Raw genomic sequence first — 21574 nt, 5'->3', positions numbered from 1 at the left:
GAACTTATTCGTTCCTTCTTATTAAACAAATTACATTGAAATATTTTCCACCATTCATTGAAACACAAACATTTTTCAATTCATAGTCAACCTCACAGTTAGTGATCAATCATCAATCCATAATCACATTTTATTTTCTTTCCAGGAAAAGAAGAGTCACCTTCCATGCCTCGAAAGACTGAAAACTGTTGGAGCCCTGACCGTATAAGAACACATCATTCTAGTCGGATGCAGCAAAGGTAAATAAAATAGTTTTCGCCACACTTGGATGTAATGAGCTGGTTTACGTGCGTCATATGGAGGCCGAAAGTGATTGTTTTCCGACCAGGCCGGTAAAACTTTACGGCCCTAGGGCTGTAAAGTGACCTTGAATAACAGCTGATCGTGTCCGATCTCACAAAAATCATAGAGATAATCTCATAACGACTGTAATAATCTATATAATTATGTATCGTGAATCGCGGTATCATGTCTATAATATATTTTATAAATTACTGTTTCATAATTTAATATTTATTATTGTGTTTTTGATATCAAACAATAGAATACGATGATATCTCCATAGCCTCAACAATATAATGTTGGCTGCATTGTCCATTGTCAGAAAGGTACGTATCACAAGTATTTAAAAGTGAAGAATCGAATTTGAAATCAAAGTACAATAATTGTATCAATATTCAAAAGTGAGGTAAAGTAATAATTGTTTCTTTTTTATTATCGAATTCCACTTCTTAATGTAATACAATCAACAATAATAATAGGAAAATACAGCAGAGATCTAAAGTTTAAGGTAAGCCTACTGGTGAAACTCAGCCTTGACTGAAAAATTCCTAGTAATTTTTCCGTAATTCATTATTAAAACTTTTAGATAATTTTTCTTCAATATCAAACCATATAGAGAAAACATTAGGCCCACTCAAGATTGAATCTTCAAATGTTTTCTCTATGATTTAACTATTTTCAGAGCAATATTTTGTTGTGAAAATGCTGGCAAACTGGTTTCAAGTTTGCCGCTATACACTATATTATAGTAGCCTACATACGTTACCAGACTTACAGGCCTCTACAATCAACAATACCCAATGGCCGAGAGCGTAAAGGCGTAATACATCAGAACTCAAAGCTCAGTGAATTACAAACATGATCTAGGTTCGAACCTCGGTCAATGACATTTTTTTGTCAATGAATTTCGACTTTTATTAGCTATTTTTTATATTAGTTACCGTAATTTAAATTTCAATCAATTTTTTAGATATATTTTGAGACAAAACTGTGAAATATGCAATTATATTAATTTTTTAATCACATTATTTCAAAATAGTAATGAAAATTCTATTCATCCATCTATCCATGAGATATTGCACCAGGCGCAAAGCGCGAGCTATAAAAATTCAAACAATTATTCGAAATATTAATAGTATAAAAATATTGTCACTATTGTAAATTATTAATTAGTAATATTGAAATTAATTGACAGTGAAAGTTGTCATAACCAAGATTAAAACTATCAAATTACGCTGTTTGAATTTTATTTATTTTCCAATTTCTTATATATTGGGAAGTTTTTTTTTGGTGTGGCGAAAATAGCGTTCGCAACACGGGCAGAAATGTTTTTCCGGCTCTCGAACGCTTCAAGTTCTCGACTTCGTCTCGAACTTGAAAACCGCGATCTCGAGCCGGAAAACGTACATTTTCGACCCTAGGTGCGAAATATACTATTTTCTATTAATTACAAACTACAAATTTCACATTACCAAATTGATAATTTTGTAAAGTTTGAATATTATGTGTAAGAGATAAATAGAAATATAAGTCTAAATAGCATTAAAAATGGCATTAGTTGCCGAAACATGTTGTGACGAAATATTTCAAAAGGGTACTTATATTTATATTTAAAATAATTTAGCCCTAAAGAAAAAATAATTATATGTGCAAGAGACTATAAACAAAGTCAAGTATAATTTCTTATTGAAAAACACAACTTCAAATTCATTCATATAATGTATTGTCTAAAGTATTATTTGAGAATAAATCACTATACAGCACTAATTATAAATTGTTCAACTAAAATATTTTTCTCAGCCCTAAAAAGGATAAGAACTGCTTGCGATCAAGTTAAGGAGAAGACAGATCAGTCAACAGTGAGACAGATATATGCATTGGTCAGACATTACTAGAAGTTTCGACATTTTTTATATAGCTTCCCTCCTTCCCAATACATTTGCTAGATTTGCTTAGAGAACACATTTGCAAAGATAACATCTCATCTAGATGAAAAAAAATTATCGAAACATTGAAGCCATGCGATGCACACACTGGTGTGAATCGTTCGACGGCGACGGCGACGGTGATCATTTCAAAGCATATTTAACAAAGCAAAGCTTCATAAGATCAAGGTAACAGTGTGCAAGATAACAGTGAGTTTCTAAAAACTCATATAACCTGCAAAATTTGACTAGGCCATTCACTTTATTTTCTTCACGTCATTATATAGGTATCAACAATTGTAGAAGGCTTGAGAAACTTTTGTGCACAGCTATTCCAAATACAGTAAAAAGTAAATTCTCATGGCTTTTGTTAGTGGGGAGTCCCTTGCGGGAAGGTCCCACCGCCTGAATATATAATTTAAGCCGTCAATGTGCCTTACGACTGTCATACTTCAGCCGGGACCGACAGTTTAACGTGCCCATCCGATAACACGGGAGTGATCTAGTTAAAAAACTTTTGGTATTGAGAGGGTTTGAACCCGGGATCTCTATGCTGCTACGCAGGCACTCTATCCACTAGACCACGGATCACTCCAAATACAGTTATGTGTGGTCTACAGTATTTTTCAGTTTTATCAATCGCATAAGTATTCTAATTTAACAACTGGAGACTTGAAATTTTGAATACAGTATAAACTGTCCCACGATAATCCGACGTACTCGCGGTAGTCCGACGCGCTGCCGGCAGCAACATGCTTCTCCCTTCCACCCCACCGCTCCGGCAGGAAACAAACCTGCTTTCTAACCGTACTCATTTCAAAAACTTACATTCATACTGTAATTTTGAATCCTGGTATTAAAAAATTACAAATACCTTTACCAGACTTGAAGAGTTCATTCATGAATTTCCTATCCGGTACGTGTAAGCCAGTTCTTCCCTTTAATATAGTATAAATTACTGACAGTACCTAGTAGGTATAATCAACGAAATATTTCAAAAGGGTACTTATATTTATATTTAAAATAATTTAGCCCTAAAGAAAAAATAATTATATGTGCAAGAGACTATAAACAAAGTCAAGTATAATTTCTTATTGAAAACACAACTTCAAATTCATTCATATAATGTATTGTCTAAAGTATTATTTGAGAATAAATCACTATACAGCACTAATTATAAATTGTTCAACTAAAATATTTTTCTCAGCCCTAAAAAGGATAAGAACTGCTTGCGATCAAGTTAAGGAGAAGACAGATCAGTCAACAGTGAGACAGATATATGCATTGGTCAGACATTACTAGAAGTTTCGACATTTTTTATATAGCTTCCCTCCTTCCCAATACATTTGCTAGATTTGCTTAGAGAACACATTTGCAAAGATAACATCTCATCTAGATGAAAAAAAATTATCGAAACATTGAAGCCATGCGATGCACACACTGGTGTGAATCGTTCGACGGCGACGGCGACGGTGATCATTTCAAAGCATATTTAACAAAGCAAAGCTTCATAAGATCAAGGTAACAGTGTGCAAGATAACAGTGACTTTCTAAAAACTCATATAACCTGCAAAATTTGACTAGGCCATTCACTTTATTTTCTTCACGTCATTATATACGTCATTATATAGGTATCAACAATTGTAGAAGGCTTGAGAAACTTTTGTGCACAGCTATTCCAAATACAGTAAAAAGTAAATTCTCATGGCTTTTGTTGGTGGGGAGTCCCTTGCGGGAAGGTCCCACCGCCTGAATATATAATTTAAGCCGTCAATGTGCCTTACGACTGTCATACTTCAGCCGGGACCGACAGTTTAACGTGCCCATCTGATAACACGGGAGTGATCTGGTTAAAAAACTTTTGGGATTGAGAGGGTTTGAACCCGGGATCTCTATGCTGCTACGCAGGCACTCTATCCACTAGACCACGGATCACTCCAAATACAGTTATGTGTGGTCTACAGTATTTTTCAGTTTTATCAATCGCATAAGTATTCTAATTTAACTACTGGAGACTTGAAATTTTGAATACAGTATAAACTGTCCCACGATAATCCGACGTACTCGCGGTAGTCCGACGCGCTGCCGGCAGCAACATGCTTCTCCCTTCCACCCCACCGCTCCGGCAGAAAACAAACCTGCTTTCTAACCGTACTCATTTCAAAAACTTACATTCATACTGTAATTTTGAATCCTGGTATTAAAAAATTACAAATACCTTTACCAGACTTGAAGAGTTCATTCATGAATTTCCTATCCCGTACGTGTAAGCCAGTTCTTCCCTTTAATAGAGTATAAATTACTGACAGTACCTAGTAGGTATAATCAATGAAATACTTCAAACTCAGCAACCTCAATAAAAATTAATGACAGTACCTAGTAAGTATAATCAATGAAATACTTCAAACTCAGCAACCTCAATAAACATTAATGACAGTACCTAGTAGGTATAATAAGTGAAATACTTCAAACTCAGCAACCTCAATAAACATTAATGACAGTACCTAGTAGCGTAGTAGGTATAATCAATGAAATACTTCAAACTCAGCAACCTCAATAAACATTAATGACACTACCTAGTAGGTATAATCAATGAAATACTTCAAACTCAGCAACCTCAATAAACATTAATGACAGTACCTAGTAGCGTAGTAGGTATAATCAATGAAATACTTCAAACTCAGCAACCTCAATAAACATTAATGACACTACCTAGTAGGTATAATCAATGAAATACTTCAAACTCAGCAACCTCAATAAACATTAATGACAGTGTACCTAGTAGGTATAATCAATGAAATACTTCAAACTCAGCAACCTCAATAAACATTAATGACAGTACCTAGTAGGTATAATCAATGGAATACTTCAAACTTAGCAACCTCAATAAACATTAATGACAGTACCTAGTAGGTATAATCAATGAAATACTTCAAACTCAGCAACCTCAATAAACATTAATGACAATACCTAGTAGGTATAATCAATGAAATACTTCAAACTCAGCAACCTAATTAACATTAATGACAGTACCTAGTAGGTATAATCAATGAAATACTTCAAACTCAGCAACCTAATTAACATTAATGACAGTACCTAGTAGGTATAATCAATGAAATACTTCAAACTCAGCAACCTCAATAAACATTTATGACAGTACCTAGTACTGTAGGTATAATAAGTGAAATACTTCAAACTCATCAACCTCAATAAACATTAATGACAGTACCTAGTAGCGTAGTAGGTATAATCAATGAAATACTTCAAACTCAGCAACCTCAATAAACATTAATGACAGTACCTAGTAGGTATAATCAATGAAATACTTCAAACTCAGCAACCTCAATAAACATTAATGACAGTACCTAGTAGCGTAGTAGGTATAATCAATGAAATACTTCAAACTCAGCAACCTCAATAAACATTAATGACAGTACCTAGTAGGTATAATCAATGAAATACTTCAAACACAGCAACCTCAATAAACATTAATGACAGTACCTATTAGGGATAATCAATGAAATACTTCAAACTCAGCAACCTCAATAAACATTAATGACAGTACCTAGTAGGTATAATCAATGAAATACTTCAAACTCAGCAACCTCAATAAACATTAATGACAGTACCTATTAGGGATAATCAATGAAATACTTCAAACTCAGCAACCTCAATAAACATTAATGACAGTACCTAGTAAGTATAATCAATGAAATACTTCAAACTCAGCAACCTCAATAAACATTAATGACAGTACCTAGTAGGTATAATCAATGAAATACTTCAAACTCAGCAACCTCATAAACATTAATGACAGTACCTAGTAGGTATAATCAATGAAATACTTCAAACTCAGCAACCTCAATAAACATTAATGACAGTACCTAGTAGGTATAATCAATGAAATACTTCAAACTCAGCAACCTCAATAAACATTAATGACAGTACCTAGTAGGGTAGTAGTATAATCAATGAAATACTTCATACTTAGCAACATCAATAAAAAGTCACTCAGGCCTAGCATTACATATTTCTAGAAGTAATAATTCCTAGTCACGATTCACTAGAACATTTTTGTTCAATGCTTAGGTATGACTTGATTCAAGACGGCCTAAGTGGCCGACTGAGCCTGCAGACTTCACTGACTTTGCGACAGTCGATATGGACGAGTGTGGACTACTGCCCTGAGTGCTCCTCGCCGCAGGCTTGGGGCTCGCAGTCTCTTATTATTCCGCCTAGTGATGACATTATACAGTAAGATATCATTTTCAAATATTACAGATTATACAGCTTACAACTCCTCCTCCACTTCCCGTACCTCTATCGATTGTATTCATATATACAGAGTGACACAGAATAAAGGGAACTTTCAAAAACGCCATAAAACATTAGTGGGAAGGGCAAAAATGGTTTTGTTCAAACTAATCAAGACTTGCCATTTGAGAATAATTAATAACATCTATCATTTTTTGACAATTACTTCTTTAAGATGGCTTCCTCGTGAACGAATACACTCTTGAAATCTGTGTTGATGATTCCTCATTGATCGCTGCAACATCTGCCTTTCCTGGTCCCATGATCTGTCCCCCTGCGATTTTCTGTTTGTGGAGCTATTTCAAATCAAACGTTTTCACAACTTGAACAATAACTGTGGTTGAATCATAACAGACAATTCAAAATGAAATTAACAATATCCCAGCTGAAATGTTGTAGCAATCGTTCAGGAATTGTCAACACAGATTTCAAGAGTGTATTCGTTCAGGAGGAAGCCAACTTAAAGAAGTAATTGTCAAAAAGTGATAGATGTTATTAATAATTCTCAAATGGCAAGTCTTGAACTTTACATTAGTTTGAATAAAATCGTTTTTGCCCTTCCCACTAATGTTTTATAGCGTTTTCAAAAGTACCCGTTATTTTGTGTCACTCTGTATATTGTTTCAGAAAGGTATTATAGTAGTTTTTAAGGAGATATTATGTAAGTCACATTACAGCAAAAACCTTTTTCTAAAACCCTCACATAGTTCCATATTATCTATAAGATATCTCTCCGCCGCCTAATCTCGCTACTCTACATTGTATATGGGAATAAGTAGTTTGAGCCTATATCTGTACGAAACGGTATACTTGAAGCCACGAGAAAAACATGTGTTCTATGAATAACGTGCATTGTCCCATTTAGCAATAGAACCGAAACTTTTAATAATATATAAGAAAATCTGGTGTGGGACACTCACCCTACTTTCCTTGCCATTGTATTGTTCTCAATTTTATTCCACTTTGGAACAATAAACGAGTTAATCCACTACCTCTGTAAAGCTCATAGTGCATTCTGATGAGGTCAGTACAGGTAGGGCTCCTACACCAATAAAAATTTGTTGATTTCAGCTGATCTATATCAGCTAGTGTTTTTAATGGTGTAGGAGCCCTATCTGTGCTGACGTTACCATCAACCACCTGTCATGCACTATGGCTTTGTTTACGGAGGTGGTGGTTGATACCACATGGATTCAGGAACATTTTCAGAAGTCGAAGTGAAAACGCTTTGAGGTCATATGAACGGCTGAAGATTCAAATGAAGACTTCATACTTAGCAACATCAATAAAAAGTCACTCAGGCCTAGCATTACATATTTCTAGAAGTAATAATTCCTAGTCACGATTCACTAGAACATTTTTGTTCAATGCTTAGGTATGACTTGATTCAAGACGGCCTAAGTGGCCGACTGAGCCTGCAGACTTCACTGACTTTGCGACAGTCGATATGGACGAGTGTGGACTACTGCCCTGAGTGCTCCTCGCCGCAGGCTTGGGGCTCGCAGTCTCTTATTATTCCACCTAGTGATGACATTATACAGTAAGATATCATTTTCAAATATTACAGATTATACAGCTTACAACTCCTCCTCCACTTCCCGTACCTCTATCGATTGTATTCATATATACAGAGTGACACAGAATAAAGGGAACTTTCAAAAACGCCATAAAACATTAGTGGGAAGGGCAAAAATGGTTTTGTTCAAACTAATCAAGACTTGCCATTTGAGAATAATTAATAACATCTATCATTTTTTGACAATTACTTCTTTAAGATGGCTTCCTCGTGAACGAATACACTCTTGAAATCTGTGTTGATGATTCCTCATTGATCGCTGCAACATCTGCCTTTCCTGGTCCCATGATCTGTCCCCCTGCGATTTTCTGTTTGTGGAGCTATTTCAAATCAAACGTTTTCACAACTTGAACAATAACTGTGGTTGAATCATAACAGACAATTCAAAATGAAATTAACAATATCCCAGCTGAAATGTTGTAGCAATCGTTCAGGAATTGTCAACACAGATTTCAAGAGTGTATTCGTTCAGGAGGAAGCCAACTTAAAGAAGTAATTGTCAAAAAGTGATAGATGTTATTAATAATTCTCAAATGGCAAGTCTTGAACTTTACATTAGTTTGAATAAAATCGTTTTTGCCCTTCCCACTAATGTTTTATAGCGTTTTCAAAAGTACCCGTTATTTTGCGACAGTCGATATGGACGAGTGTGGACTACTGCCCTGAGTGCTCCTCGCCGCAGGCTTGGGGCTCGCAGTCTCTTATTATCCCTCCTAGTGATGACATTATACAGTAAGATATCATTTTCAAATATTACAGATTATACAGCTTACAACTCCTCCTCCACTTCCCGTACCTCTATCGATTGTATTCATATATACAGAGTGACACAGAATAAAGGGAACTTTCAAAAACGCCATAAAACATTAGTGGGAAGGGCAAAAATGGTTTTGTTCAAACTAATCAAGACTTGCCATTTGAGAATAATTAATAACATCTATCATTTTTTGACAATTACTTCTTTAAGATGGCTTCCTCGTGAACGAATACACTCTTGAAATCTGTGTTGATGATTCCTCATTGATCGCTGCAACATCTGCCTTTCCTGGTCCCATGATCTGTCCCCCTGCGATTTTCTGTTTGTGGAGCTATTTCAAATCAAACGTTTTCACAACTTGAACAATAACTGTGGTTGAATCATAACAGACAATTCAAAATGAAATTAACAATATCCCAGCTGAAATGTTGTAGCAATCGTTCAGGAATTGTCAACACAGATTTCAAGAGTGTATTCGTTCAGGAGGAAGCCAACTTAAAGAAGTAATTGTCAAAAAGTGATAGATGTTATTAATAATTCTCAAATGGCAAGTCTTGAACTTTACATTAGTTTGAATAAAATCGTTTTTGCCCTTCCCACTAATGTTTTATAGCGTTTTCAAAAGTACCCGTTATTTTGTGCCACTCTGTATATTGTTTCAGAAAGGTATTATAGTAGTTTTTAAGGAGATATTATGTAAGTCACATTACAGCAAAAACCTTTTTCTAAAACCCTCACATAGTTCCATATTATCTATAAGATATCTCTCCGCCGCCTAATCTCGCTACTCTACATTGTATATGGGAATAAGTAGTTTGAGCCTATATCTGTACGAAACGGTATACTTGAAGCCACGAGAAAAACATGTGTTCTATGAATAACGTGCATTGTCCCATTTAGCAATAGAACCGAAACTTTTAATAATATATAAGAAAATCTGGTGTGGGACACTCACCCTACTTTCCTTGCCATTGTATTGTTCTCAATTTTATTCCACTTTGGAACAATAAACGAGTTAATCCACTACCTCTGTAAAGCTCATAGTGCATTCTGATGAGGTCAGTACAGGTAGGGCTCCTACACCAATAAAAATTTGTTGATTTCAGCTGATCTATATCAGCTAGTGTTTTTAATGGTGTAGGAGCCCTATCTGTGCTGACGTTACCATCAACCACCTGTCATGCACTATGGCTTTGTTTACGGAGGTGGTGGTTGATACCACATGGATTCAGGAACATTTTCAGAAGTCGAAGTGAAAACGCTTTGAGGTCATATGAACGGCTGAAGATTCAAATGAAGACATCATACGTATGAGATTAGGATTATGTTTAGGGGTAGAGAGAAATTGATATGTATAGTTGATAATATGCTGGTATTATTCGAAGTATTTCGATATTTTTATAATAAACATTAATCACATGCGTATCTGCTCCACAATACGCCTGTAAGGATGGCCACTAGCAGTAGAACATACATGATAAACATGCATGTCATGCATGTTTATCATGCAAATACACATGTTCATCATCATCTAGAGGCTTCTAACATAAAATAAACAATCAATTAATAAACCACTGGAAAATTACAAATTTCAATGATAGAAAAATAATTCAACCTCAAATAGAGCAGCGAAGAAAAAATAAACAAGTCATAATGCAGTTTGTGGCATTTAATAGAGCTTCAGAATGACTATATTCACATAGGCTACTATGCGAAGTTGAACAAACATTTTAACAATTTGAAAATCGTTAAAGCCGTTATTATAAAATCGCAAAAAACTATGTTTCTTCATCAATTAGGCCTTCTCTCAGTCAGCTGGAATCGCATATGGTTGAAAATGTTTTTGTCGTTCGTGTCGCGTCCTTGATCCTTAAGAATGTTATGTTGTGAATTTCAAGTCATTCCGTTGATTGGGGATTGAGATATCCTGTTCACAAGCTAGCAACACATTCATATACTCACACACACATATACACACCAACACAGACACAATCATACATAAACAGACCAATACCCAAAAAAAAACACTTTTTAGGTCTCAGGGGGCTTCAAAACTTTTTTTAAGCAATACTTTTGTTACAAGAAAGTATAAAAACACGTTTTTTAGCTCAGGAGGCCTCAGAACGTGCAGAAACAATGAAATTAGGGTACTGTGATGATAAAACAGCTGTAATATTTATAATCTGTTATCTCTGTTACTAAGACACATATTTAATGTCGAATAAAGCTCGTGTTGAGTCCAATTCTATTACAATTTATTCGACATTAAAAATAAAATAAATGGGTCCGAAAAGAAAAACGAGTAAACGTCAAGATTTAGTCAGTGAAGGAGAAAACGATTCGCAAAACCAAATGCTTGGAAAAATACTGAAACCAACAGTTTTATCGATTGACCAAGATTCAGATGAAGCACCGAAAACGTGGAGACATTGGAAGGTAACATTTTTAAACTTCTTAAAAAACAGTTCAATCCCGAAAAAGGATGAATTGAATGTTTTGATCAATTATGTGTCACCGAATATTTTTGAAAGTATTTGCAATTGTATATCATTTGAAGAAGCTATAACAACTCTTGAAGAAAGCTTTATAAAACCTCAAAATGTAGTACATGCACGTTACTGCTTATCTAAAGCAAAACAAACCCATGGAGAATCAATTGATCAATTCTATAATAAACTAAAACGGCTAAGTTTACCATGTAACTTTCAAGCAGTCACGGCTGACGATAACAAAAGTGAATATATCCGAGACGCGTTCATCTCCGGATTAGAATCATCGAAAATCAGACAACATCTTTTCGAAATGAAATCGCTAACTTTGCAAGACGCTATCTCACAAGCACGAATGTTAGAGAATGCTGAAAACATTGCTAAAGAATACGAAACCAGTTCAGAATATGTTAACACAGTCCTAGCAAACGAGAATAAAAATACCGAGAAAACGACTTTAGTCCGTAATTCTTACCAAAAGAAGATTCAATGCAGATTTTGTGGCTATAATAATCATACTGATAATAGCCAATGCCCAGCAAAAGGACAACCATGCCTAACTTGTAATCGAATAGGCCATTTTTCAAAAGTATGCAGAGCACGAAACGATAAAAAAAACCAAATGGTATCTGCCACAGTAATTTCAGCAGCAATACCAGCACTGACCTCTCAAAATGTCTTGTTCCTATACGTGTTAATGGAATAGATACATTGGCACTATTAGACACTGGGAGCACAGCAAGTTTTATAGATAAGAAACTAGTAGTACAATCGAAGATGAAAACTATGCCATATTCCAATTTGATTACATTTGCTTCAAGTGCCTGCAACACTAAAACAACTGAGTGCGCTTTGAGTGAAATATATTTCCAGAACGAAGAATATAATGATTTTCCTTTGATCGTATTGAACAAATGTTGCGCTAGTGTAATTTTGGGACACGATTTTCTAAAGAACTTTTCATCCATCACTTTTGATTTCGGTGGATCTAAAGCAGCACTACAACTGAATGAAGACAATGACGCAAGAAGGCCTACTTATGAAATTAAAAAGTGTGCTCTAGCCCAAGCTACAGTAGAACCTGTCTCATTGTTTCGTGATCTTCAACCGGACTGTCGGCCTATAATAACTAAATCGAGACGACATTCAGAAGAGGATTACTTGTTTATGATGAATGAAGTCAACGGCTTAAAGATGCTGATATTATAGAAAATAGTCATTCTTCTTGGAGAGCTCAAGCATTTGTTACTTCAAGAGAGAACCAAAAGAAACGTATGGTGATTGACTATTCACAGACCATCAACAAATTCACGAATTTGGATGCCTATCCACTACCACTAATGGAAGAATTAGTCAATAAGGTAGCGCAATATAAAATATTCTCATCTATTGACCTGAAATCTGCCTATCACCAGATACCAATCTTGCCTGAGGAAAGGCATTTCACCGCATTTGAAGTTGGACACAAACTGTATCAATTCAAAAGAATTCCGTTCGGAGTCACGAATGGAGTAGCTGCTTTCCAGAAAGTGATTGATCAAATCATAGAACGAGAAAATTTGACATCATGTTATGCCTATTTAGATGATATTATTGTATGCGGAAGGACCCAAGAAGAACATGATGAAAATTTAGAAAATTTCTGGAGAGCAACAGAAAAATATGGCCTCACGATTAATGAAGAAAGGTGTAAAATAGCTATGGAGAATTTAACCTTTCTGGGATTCGAAATTGGTCAGGGTATGATTAAGCCCGATCCAGATCGATTGAAACCACTCCTTGACTTACCAGCTCCAAAAAATCAGAAAGAATTGAAGCGTGTCCTTGGAATGCTTGCACACTACTCCAAATGGATAAAAGAATTTTCAAAAAAGATCCATCCACTTGTGCATAATACTCACTTCCCGTTGAATGAAGAATGCAGAAATATATTTGAATCATTAAAGAAAGAAATAGGATCTGCAGTTCTAGTGCACATTGATGAAAAAGTCCCGTTCACTTTGGAAACTGATGCCTCAGATTACGCTATTGGAGCAGTATTAACACAGAATGAGAGACCAGTGGCGTTTTTCTCAAGAACTCTTTCCACATCTGAAACTAGGCACTCTGCAGTGGAAAAAGAAGCTTATGCCATTGTGGAATCAATCAGGAAATGGCGACATTACTTACTTGGACGAGAATTTACACTTATCACAGACCAGAAATCAGTTTCATTCATGTTTAGTAATAAACAAACCAGCAAGATTAAGAATGACAAAATCCAACGATGGCGCCTTGAATTGTCAGAATATAAGTTCAATATAATTTATAGAGTTGGAAAAGAGAATATACCAGCAGATACACTATCAAGAGTCTGTGCCACTGTTGGATGCCATACAGATATAAAGAAACTGATAAAAATTCATGAGGACCTGTGTCATCCAGGAGTTACTCGACTCCATCATTGGACCAAAACAAAGAACTTACCATATTCAATAGATGATGTAAAAGAAGTATGTTCCAAATGTATTACATGTTCTGAAATGAAACCACGCTATGCCAAAGGAACTGGCCGCCTTATCAAAGCAACTCGACCATTTGAACGTCTTAATATGGATTTCAAAGGCCCACTACAATCAAGTTCAAGGAACAAGTATATTTTAGTTCTTATAGACGAATATTCCAGATTCCCATTTGCCTTCCCCTGTCCTGACATGACTACTAATACAGTAATAAAACACCTTACATCACTATTCTCTCTTTTTGGTGTACCGTCTTACATACATTCCGATAGAGGAACATCGTTTATGTCATCAGCTTTGAAAAATTTCCTACTATCAAAAGGAATTGCCAGCAGCAGAACATCGCCCTATAATCCAGCCGGTAATGGGCAAGTCGAACGGTACAATGGAGTTATATGGAAAAGTGTGATGCTAGCCCTAAAATCGAGAGGTTTGAACAACAGTCACTGGGAACAAGTTCTCCCCGATGCCCTTAACTCTATTCGTTCCCTATTATGCACAAGCACCAACTGCACACCACATGAGCGGATGTTTTTACATGCAAGAAACTCAAGTAATGGAAAACCATTACCAACCTGGCTATTGACACCTGGACCAGTATGGTTGAAGAAGATGACAAAAAACTCAAAACAAGAATCGCAAGTTGAAAAAGTTGAATTAATCGAGAGTAACCCTGAATATGCGTTTGTTCGCCACAACGACGGCAGAGAATCGACAGTCTCACTTCGCCAGCTCGCCCCATACCCCACGAGTGCCGATTGATATTAAGGGGGGAAGATTGTGATGATAAAACAGCTGTAATATTTATAATCTGTTATCTCTGTTACTAAGACACATATTTAATGTCGAATAAAGCTCGTGTTGAGTCCAATTCTATTACAGGTACCTTGATGGATTTGTGAGAGCAATACTTTCCTTAGCTGCAGTAGTAGGGCAATCAAAGTAATAAACTGCCGGTAAACTTGAAAGTGACTGTAAACTTACGGTAGTTTTGTTATTTTCTAAACTAGGATACATTTTTGTATCTACTGAACTTTGACTATTCTTGTGAAATATTTAATTTTTTTCCAAGATCGTCTGCAAATGTTGTGAAATCAGTAGCATATAGTTAACACGTGGTTGAAAGATGAACAGTCTTCATGTGATTATATATATATAGCAAGCAATAATATGGAGCAGCATCACTACATCCATTTCCCAGGTCAAAACTAGTTTTCACTCTTTTCCAAAATAGCACTAAGAAATCATTTTGAATAGAAATTTTCCATCAATGATTAGCATGTCTAATTAAAAAATCGAACTTTCTTATAGAGCCTGCAATCAGAAATTGAATTCATTGAAAAAACACAAGCATCATGAAACGAGAAAGAGTAAAGAGAAAGAAAAAGATAAGTCTATCAAGAGAGATATTGTCAAGTTGAAGTCTAGTAAATCTGAGCCTGAAATCGACGTATCTCAAATTCCACCTCAAGAGCCTCTACAAACTTCAAAGAAACGAACAAGAAGAAAAACCACCAGGTAATAAATATATTCTCGTACCTATTCTGTTTTATGTCAATTCAATCAAAACATTTTTAGAGATCTCTATTGGATCTGATTGTATGAATAATTAGAAAATGTACGCAACCTAATTCACGTATGACAGAAGAATGCAGTGACAATCATTTCTACTTGGATTGAAACTGGTAACTTTCAATCGTATAGGCTACTTTTTCATTTAATTGGATCTGATGAATCTGCTCAAGAGTTGCGCTTGAACAGTCGATATCAATATAAAAATCAAATAGAGTATTTTAATAGGGATATTTGAATGTTTGATTATTAAAATAACTAGTAGCCTATCCTTTTCCTTCTGATATATTTTTATATGAACACGACTAGTTTCGAGCACTTATGCCATTTTTCAAGTGTCAAAATGAAAATAATAAAAAATATTTAACCAAAGGGTAGCCTACTAGTTATTTTCCAAAATTATTCAATATACAATTATTGGGAAGTATCGGTATCTTGTGAATATTCATTACATATATTTTGATAAACAGATACATTCTTCTATATTGTAGTAGCAATCAATAGAAATCTTCCATAATAATTCAAGATTTTCTTCTGCATTGCCTTAACGTTAATAAATGTTATGCTCCTGTCGATAAACGTTTCTGGTATTCACGTACGCCATAAATAAATGAATGGATAAAGCTACTAGGCCATGGACTTGATTATCTCATTTACGGTATAGTTTTATTCACAAAATATTTATTTTTCAGCACGATAAAATGGCTAACCATTCTGAGGAAATGTTATTTGTATTAATTATCTTTAATTTTATAGTTACGGTAATTACTTTTTGAGCCGAAAACATAGTACAGTATTTTTCCGTGTTTCAAATGCACTCCTGTTTAAATCTATTATGGAAGAAGATTTCAAGGAATCCGTTTATAATATGATGAAATTCAAATTGGACAGTTAGTTTTGGTATTGAGCAAATGTGACCTGCACCTCTTTTATTTGGAATAATTCAATATAGGTATAATTCAATTTATGTATCTTGATAAAATTTAACGTCAGAACATGAATTTTACAGAGTGAAGAAGCAGCAATCTCAAACTAGTACGAATGATAACGCCGTTAAAAATGACCCTACTTTGTTAATAGAACCTGTGCGAGTTGAGGAAAATCGAAAATTCAAAGAATCTCCTTGGTAAGTTGTTTTAAATAATTTTTACAGAGTTTTTAAAAAAAATGTCTCAATTCGAAAAAGAGAATTAATCTCTTCAGAAAGTATAATCCTATGACGGTATTTTTCTTCTCATTCCCAAAATGAATTACAGAAAAACGAAATGTATTTTTTGAGACAACAGTAAGCAGCATACAGGTAATCCCATATTTGTCTCCTCAAGTACAGCAATCTATGAAATACAATATTCTTCAGAAAGAAGATACACTTGGGAACTCGGCTATAGGCTGGATGTGTGCTGTGTGAAAAATCACATTGAACATTTATAAGTTTTTTAGTAAAACTGTTTGAGTTACTTATCATTTACAACTGTAAGTTCAATGTGATAAATATTATAAAGAGTTAAAATCTCTATATTCATTTATAAACACTCTGTACAAAAAGAGATACAGTATTGAAAAGTGATCATAGGGAAGCTGCTCTTTTTTATTTATTTTATCAATAAATAGTCTACTTTTTAATTAAAATGGATTCACTTATTGCAATTTTAAGAATGCAGTAAACTTGAGGGCCTCGTGGTGTGGATATACCGGTATCTGAAATTATCTCACTCTTGTAAAGTTGTAAAACTTGTAATCAATGAGCTTTCTCTATTACTAGAGCTGTACCAATTGTTTCTGAAAGTAAAGCCCATTGATAACTTTAATATTCCCAAGGATTGTTTATTTTGAAACAATAAGCTCCCAAATCTCATTTTAAAATGTACGATGCTGTGTCCTTTGTTGTATTCATTGTGAATGAGCATTAAAATAAATATATGTGTTTTAAGAGTGAACTGCTATTTTCACAGGAAAAAAACTCCAAGACAACCAATAGCTAGGTCAAGGTTTAGAAAAGGAGGTATTGTTGCTACAGCTACTGTGAGGACTTTTACTGATCAAGGTGATATTTGATTCTTTTGAAACAAAATAAATATGATAGAATATCGGCAGAAAATTGAACTTCTTGTCTAGCCTATCGTGATAATTTCAATCAGGAAACCCATATTCCAGAATTACTCAAGCCAAAATTTATCATTTTATTTTATCCTGTATTATTAAGATGGATAGAGAATCTTTTAATCTTCAAAACAAAAACACAATCACAATTTCAAAGCGTAACAAAAATTCAATTGGGATGGCTCATGCCTTCAGCCAGAGTTGATAGTTTATCTTTATTACATCATAACATAATAATGTCTTTGATAAGCTGTTTTCTCGAATCTATTCTACAATATTACTTCGGACGAAAAGCTCATTGCTACTCCATCTCTATGCGTTCAATCGCTCCTAAATAGTATAAGCTATCAATGTTTAATAAGAAAAATGTATTATTATACTTTAGCGTAAGATGTATTCATTCTAAACGACAGCAAGATTTCTCTATTCATTTACCTAATAAACACACTCAATTTAATCTGCAAGTACTAGAATGAATAAAAATATAGAACTGCAAAATAACGGCCCAACAATATCCACGATTGAAAATACATTAGGCCTAGACTAATACATTTGAATACATGAAAGACGGTGCCTACAGAACAAGAAATTTTTTTAAAGAAAATGTAAAGAATATTACAAAGATATGAAATCATTTCTTTTTTCTTTTTTGAGCAATCACATGATGCTATACAACATCAAATACAAAGTTACTTCAATATACGTTACATACATTATAAGCATCACCTACATTACCTGATTGACTTGTGATATAACCCTCAAGTTGTTCTTAGAAATTGAACCCTGAGAATAATTGCTCTCAAAGCTTCAAAGCCTCATCAATATATCCCACCAATCTTCCCCAGTTTTCACTATTTAGGTAACTTAGTATAGTTTTATATTCTATAATCCAATGATCGAACCATTTCATCCGAAACTCTCCTAGAATTGTGCATCGACCTAAGAAGTGGTATGTGTCCTCTACTATCTCTCTGCTATGGCAAAGTGAACAAATATAACTGTAGTCATCCTTATCCACCATGAAATTTAAAAGTAGCAGAGACCCTCTCACTCTGAATATTAAACTGATGAAACGTCTTTTAGTTTTGTCATTAATATAATCTCTTCCCATTGCATGAGACTTGAGACGTTCTTAGTTTCTGATAGGCCTACATTGAGTGAAACTGCGAAGTTGAGGCACTATTCCACCACATTTCTTCTAGACTGTTACGTATCCGTTCAATGATAATTTCACATCTGTTTCTCCTTAAACTCGGCTGAGTCACTGGATCAATCCAATCCATATTATATTGTACGTATAAATGTTTCCAATCTTTTTACCATTCACATTTGCTTTGCGCCATCATTCTTGTTATTCTTTTTGTGAATCCAAACTCAGGTAGGTTTATAGTCTTTACTATATACTTGTCTTTACTCTCGTCTAGTCATAACAAGTCCTCTCCACTCTCTACTAAATAAAATATATTGGTGTATTTACTGGTAACCAAAACAATCGTTCAATAAAAATCTGTAGTTGCTCCCTCTGTTGGTACCCCTCTCTACTGTACCTATATGTGACCGTGGCCTTGCTCATCGCATTATATTATTACTTAATTGTCTACTGCATAACATATTGACCTGTATCAATAATAAGTTTCACTAGACTCTAAAAATTACCTTAAACACTCATAGGAAGGAAACCAGGAGCGCTTTTCAACTTATTAATATGTGTCTATTAATTACAATTTATACTATGAGGTCACCTCATACTGCCAGAAATTCGTGTGTTGACCCTTACCACAAGAACTTAGCTGATCATGCTCTTGCAATCTTGATATTTATTCTGACATAGTTCAAGGAAAATGAATTCTTACGTCTTTAACTTGTGCTGAATTCAAGATTTTAGTCTGAGTAAAATGAATCAATTTTTTTTCAGAGGCTGCTGAAGATTCAGATGATGAAGAAGATAAAACTAATTCAAATGGTGGAAAGAAGAAAAAGAAGAAAAGAAAATTTCTGAACTTGCATAAGAAAGTGAGAAAAGTTATAAGTGCAACTGTGACTGCAGTTACTGCATCAACGTCCAATGATACTGGCAAGCTTGCCAAAAATCGGTAGTTTTCAAAGAACTGTCCTAATTTTGTACAAGTGATCAATCTTTGAAGGCAATGACAATTGGAAAAAAAATAAAACAGAACGATTATGAAAATTGCATTTATTTGGATATGTTACGGTATGGATTTAGCTATAAGATTCTGAAAACTAGGTATCTAGTTCCATCTTACATGGTTCTAGTACCATAGCTAAAAAGATATGTAACAGTTTTACTCTACTTATCAAGTTAGTACTTCTGTTCTTGAATATCTTGAGCTTAACTAATAAATGAAAACTTGTTCATTCTTGTTTTGTTGTAAATAAATTAGTTTACTAATATTCAATCACCTCACTCTCCTACAGGTATTTTAATTCATCTAGTCTGCAGCACTAGTGTGGTAGTTCCTCTGAAAAGTCTCATCCATGCTGTGTAACAACACAATCATGATTGTCATAATGGTTGAAAAGAAATAGAATGAAAATAAAAAGAAAATAGAATGAAAATAAAAAGAAAATAGAATGACCATTGGCTCCAGTTACAGTGCTCGGTAACCATCATCACAAAGAACGTTACATTCAAAAAACTGACTGGATGGAACAGGAAAAAACCCGTTGCTAACGCATGCGCGATACGGTGCTGTCTGAGACAGAGAGTGGTTTGTTACCACACACATACCACTCTCTGTCTCAGACAGCACCGTATCGCGCATGCGTTAGCACAAACCACTCTCTGTCTCAGACAGCACCGTATCGCGCATGCGTTAGCAACGGGTTTTTTCCTGTTCCATCCAGCCAGTTCTTTGTGATGATGGTTACCGAGCACTGTAACTGGAGCCAATCGTCATTCTATTTGATGAAGATATTATTATCCAATGATGATTTATCATTAAATTCAATATATTATCATTTTATTTTATAAAAGAAAGAGTACTTTTGAAAAATATAACAGTTGTTATTTAACTGATGTTAAAAAACACTATAACTAAGTCAGCATAATTATTGTCATTCCAAAACAAAAACCGAACCCTCAACCTCCCCTTTCACATTTAAAACATCAATAAACATAACTATTTGAAAAACCTCTAATCCCTTCCAGCATATTGCAATTTCAAAGCAAAATCCTAACCTATCTTTCCACCTTTGAAATATCAAAAAGCATAATTCTACCTGGACCCCCTTTCTAGCATATTGCAATTTTAAAGCAAATACCCAACCTAACCTTATGGAACATTATTAAATATAATACAAAAAAACCTAACCCCTAACCCCTTCACATTTAATAATTTAGATTTCAAAGCAAAATCCTAGCCCCCTAACCTATCCTTTCACATTTGAAACATCAAATAACATAACTCTAACTGCACCCCAGCCCCATCTAGCATATTGCAATTTCAAAGCAAAAACCTAACCTATCCTAATAACACATTATTAAATATAACCTAGATAAAACCTAACCTCTAACCCTTTCACATTTAATACTTTAGATTTATTCGTCATCTTTAGAACCAAACATAAACATGTGGTTCATATCATGAACATGTTTGCAATCTTGATATTTATTCTGACATAGTTCAAGGAAAATGAATTCTTACGTCTTTAACTTGTGCTGAATTCAAGATTTTAGTCTGAGTAAAATGAATCAATTTTTTTTTCAGAGGCTGCTGAAGATTCAGATGATGAAGAAGATAAAACTAATTCAAATGGTGGAAAGAAAAAAAAGAAGAAAAGAAAATTTCTGAACTTGCATAAGAAAGTGAGAAAAGTTATAAGTGCAACTGTGACTGCAGTTACTGCATCAACGTCCAATGATACTGGCAAGCTTGCCAAAAATCGGTAGTTTTCAAAGAACTGTCCTAATTTTGTACAAGTGATCAATCTTTGAAGGCAATGACAATTGGAAAAAAAAATAAAACAGAACGATTATGAAAATTGCATTTATTTGGATATGTTACGGTATGGATTTAGCTATAAGATTCTGAAAACTA

The 21574-nt window shown here is 34.5% G+C and overlaps 1 protein-coding gene across 4 annotated transcripts; it reads left to right on the top strand.

Annotated features, from left to right (window-relative positions):
- The first annotated feature begins 102 nt into the window (after window positions 1-102).
- Window positions 103-21459, top strand: LOC120350388. 4 transcript variants are annotated; one of them, XM_039423526.1, is made up of 6 exons: window positions 103-239; window positions 7897-8061; window positions 15156-15362; window positions 16426-16542; window positions 17369-17460; window positions 19432-19894. In XM_039423526.1, the coding sequence occupies exons 1-6, from the start codon at window positions 166-168 to the stop codon at window positions 19611-19613; spliced, it is 837 nt and encodes a 278-aa protein (XP_039279460.1). In that variant the 5' UTR covers window positions 103-165; the 3' UTR covers window positions 19614-19894. The 4 variants fall into 4 exon arrangements, with proteins under 4 accessions (XP_039279460.1, XP_039279459.1, XP_039279458.1 ...); XM_039423525.1 differs by lacking the exon at window positions 7897-8061 and adding an exon at window positions 6297-6461; XM_039423524.1 differs by lacking the exons at window positions 7897-8061; window positions 19432-19894 and adding exons at window positions 6297-6461; window positions 21245-21459 and having other exon boundaries at window positions 134-239.
- Window positions 21460-21574: the final 115 nt, after the last annotated feature.

The sequence above is a fragment of the Nilaparvata lugens genome, chromosome 3, assembly GCF_014356525.2.
Source record: "Nilaparvata lugens isolate BPH chromosome 3, ASM1435652v1, whole genome shotgun sequence".
Taxonomy (NCBI): domain Eukaryota; kingdom Metazoa; phylum Arthropoda; class Insecta; order Hemiptera; family Delphacidae; genus Nilaparvata; species Nilaparvata lugens.
Note: the sequence above shows the minus strand (reverse complement) of the source record. Positions and strands in the feature narration are given on the sequence as shown.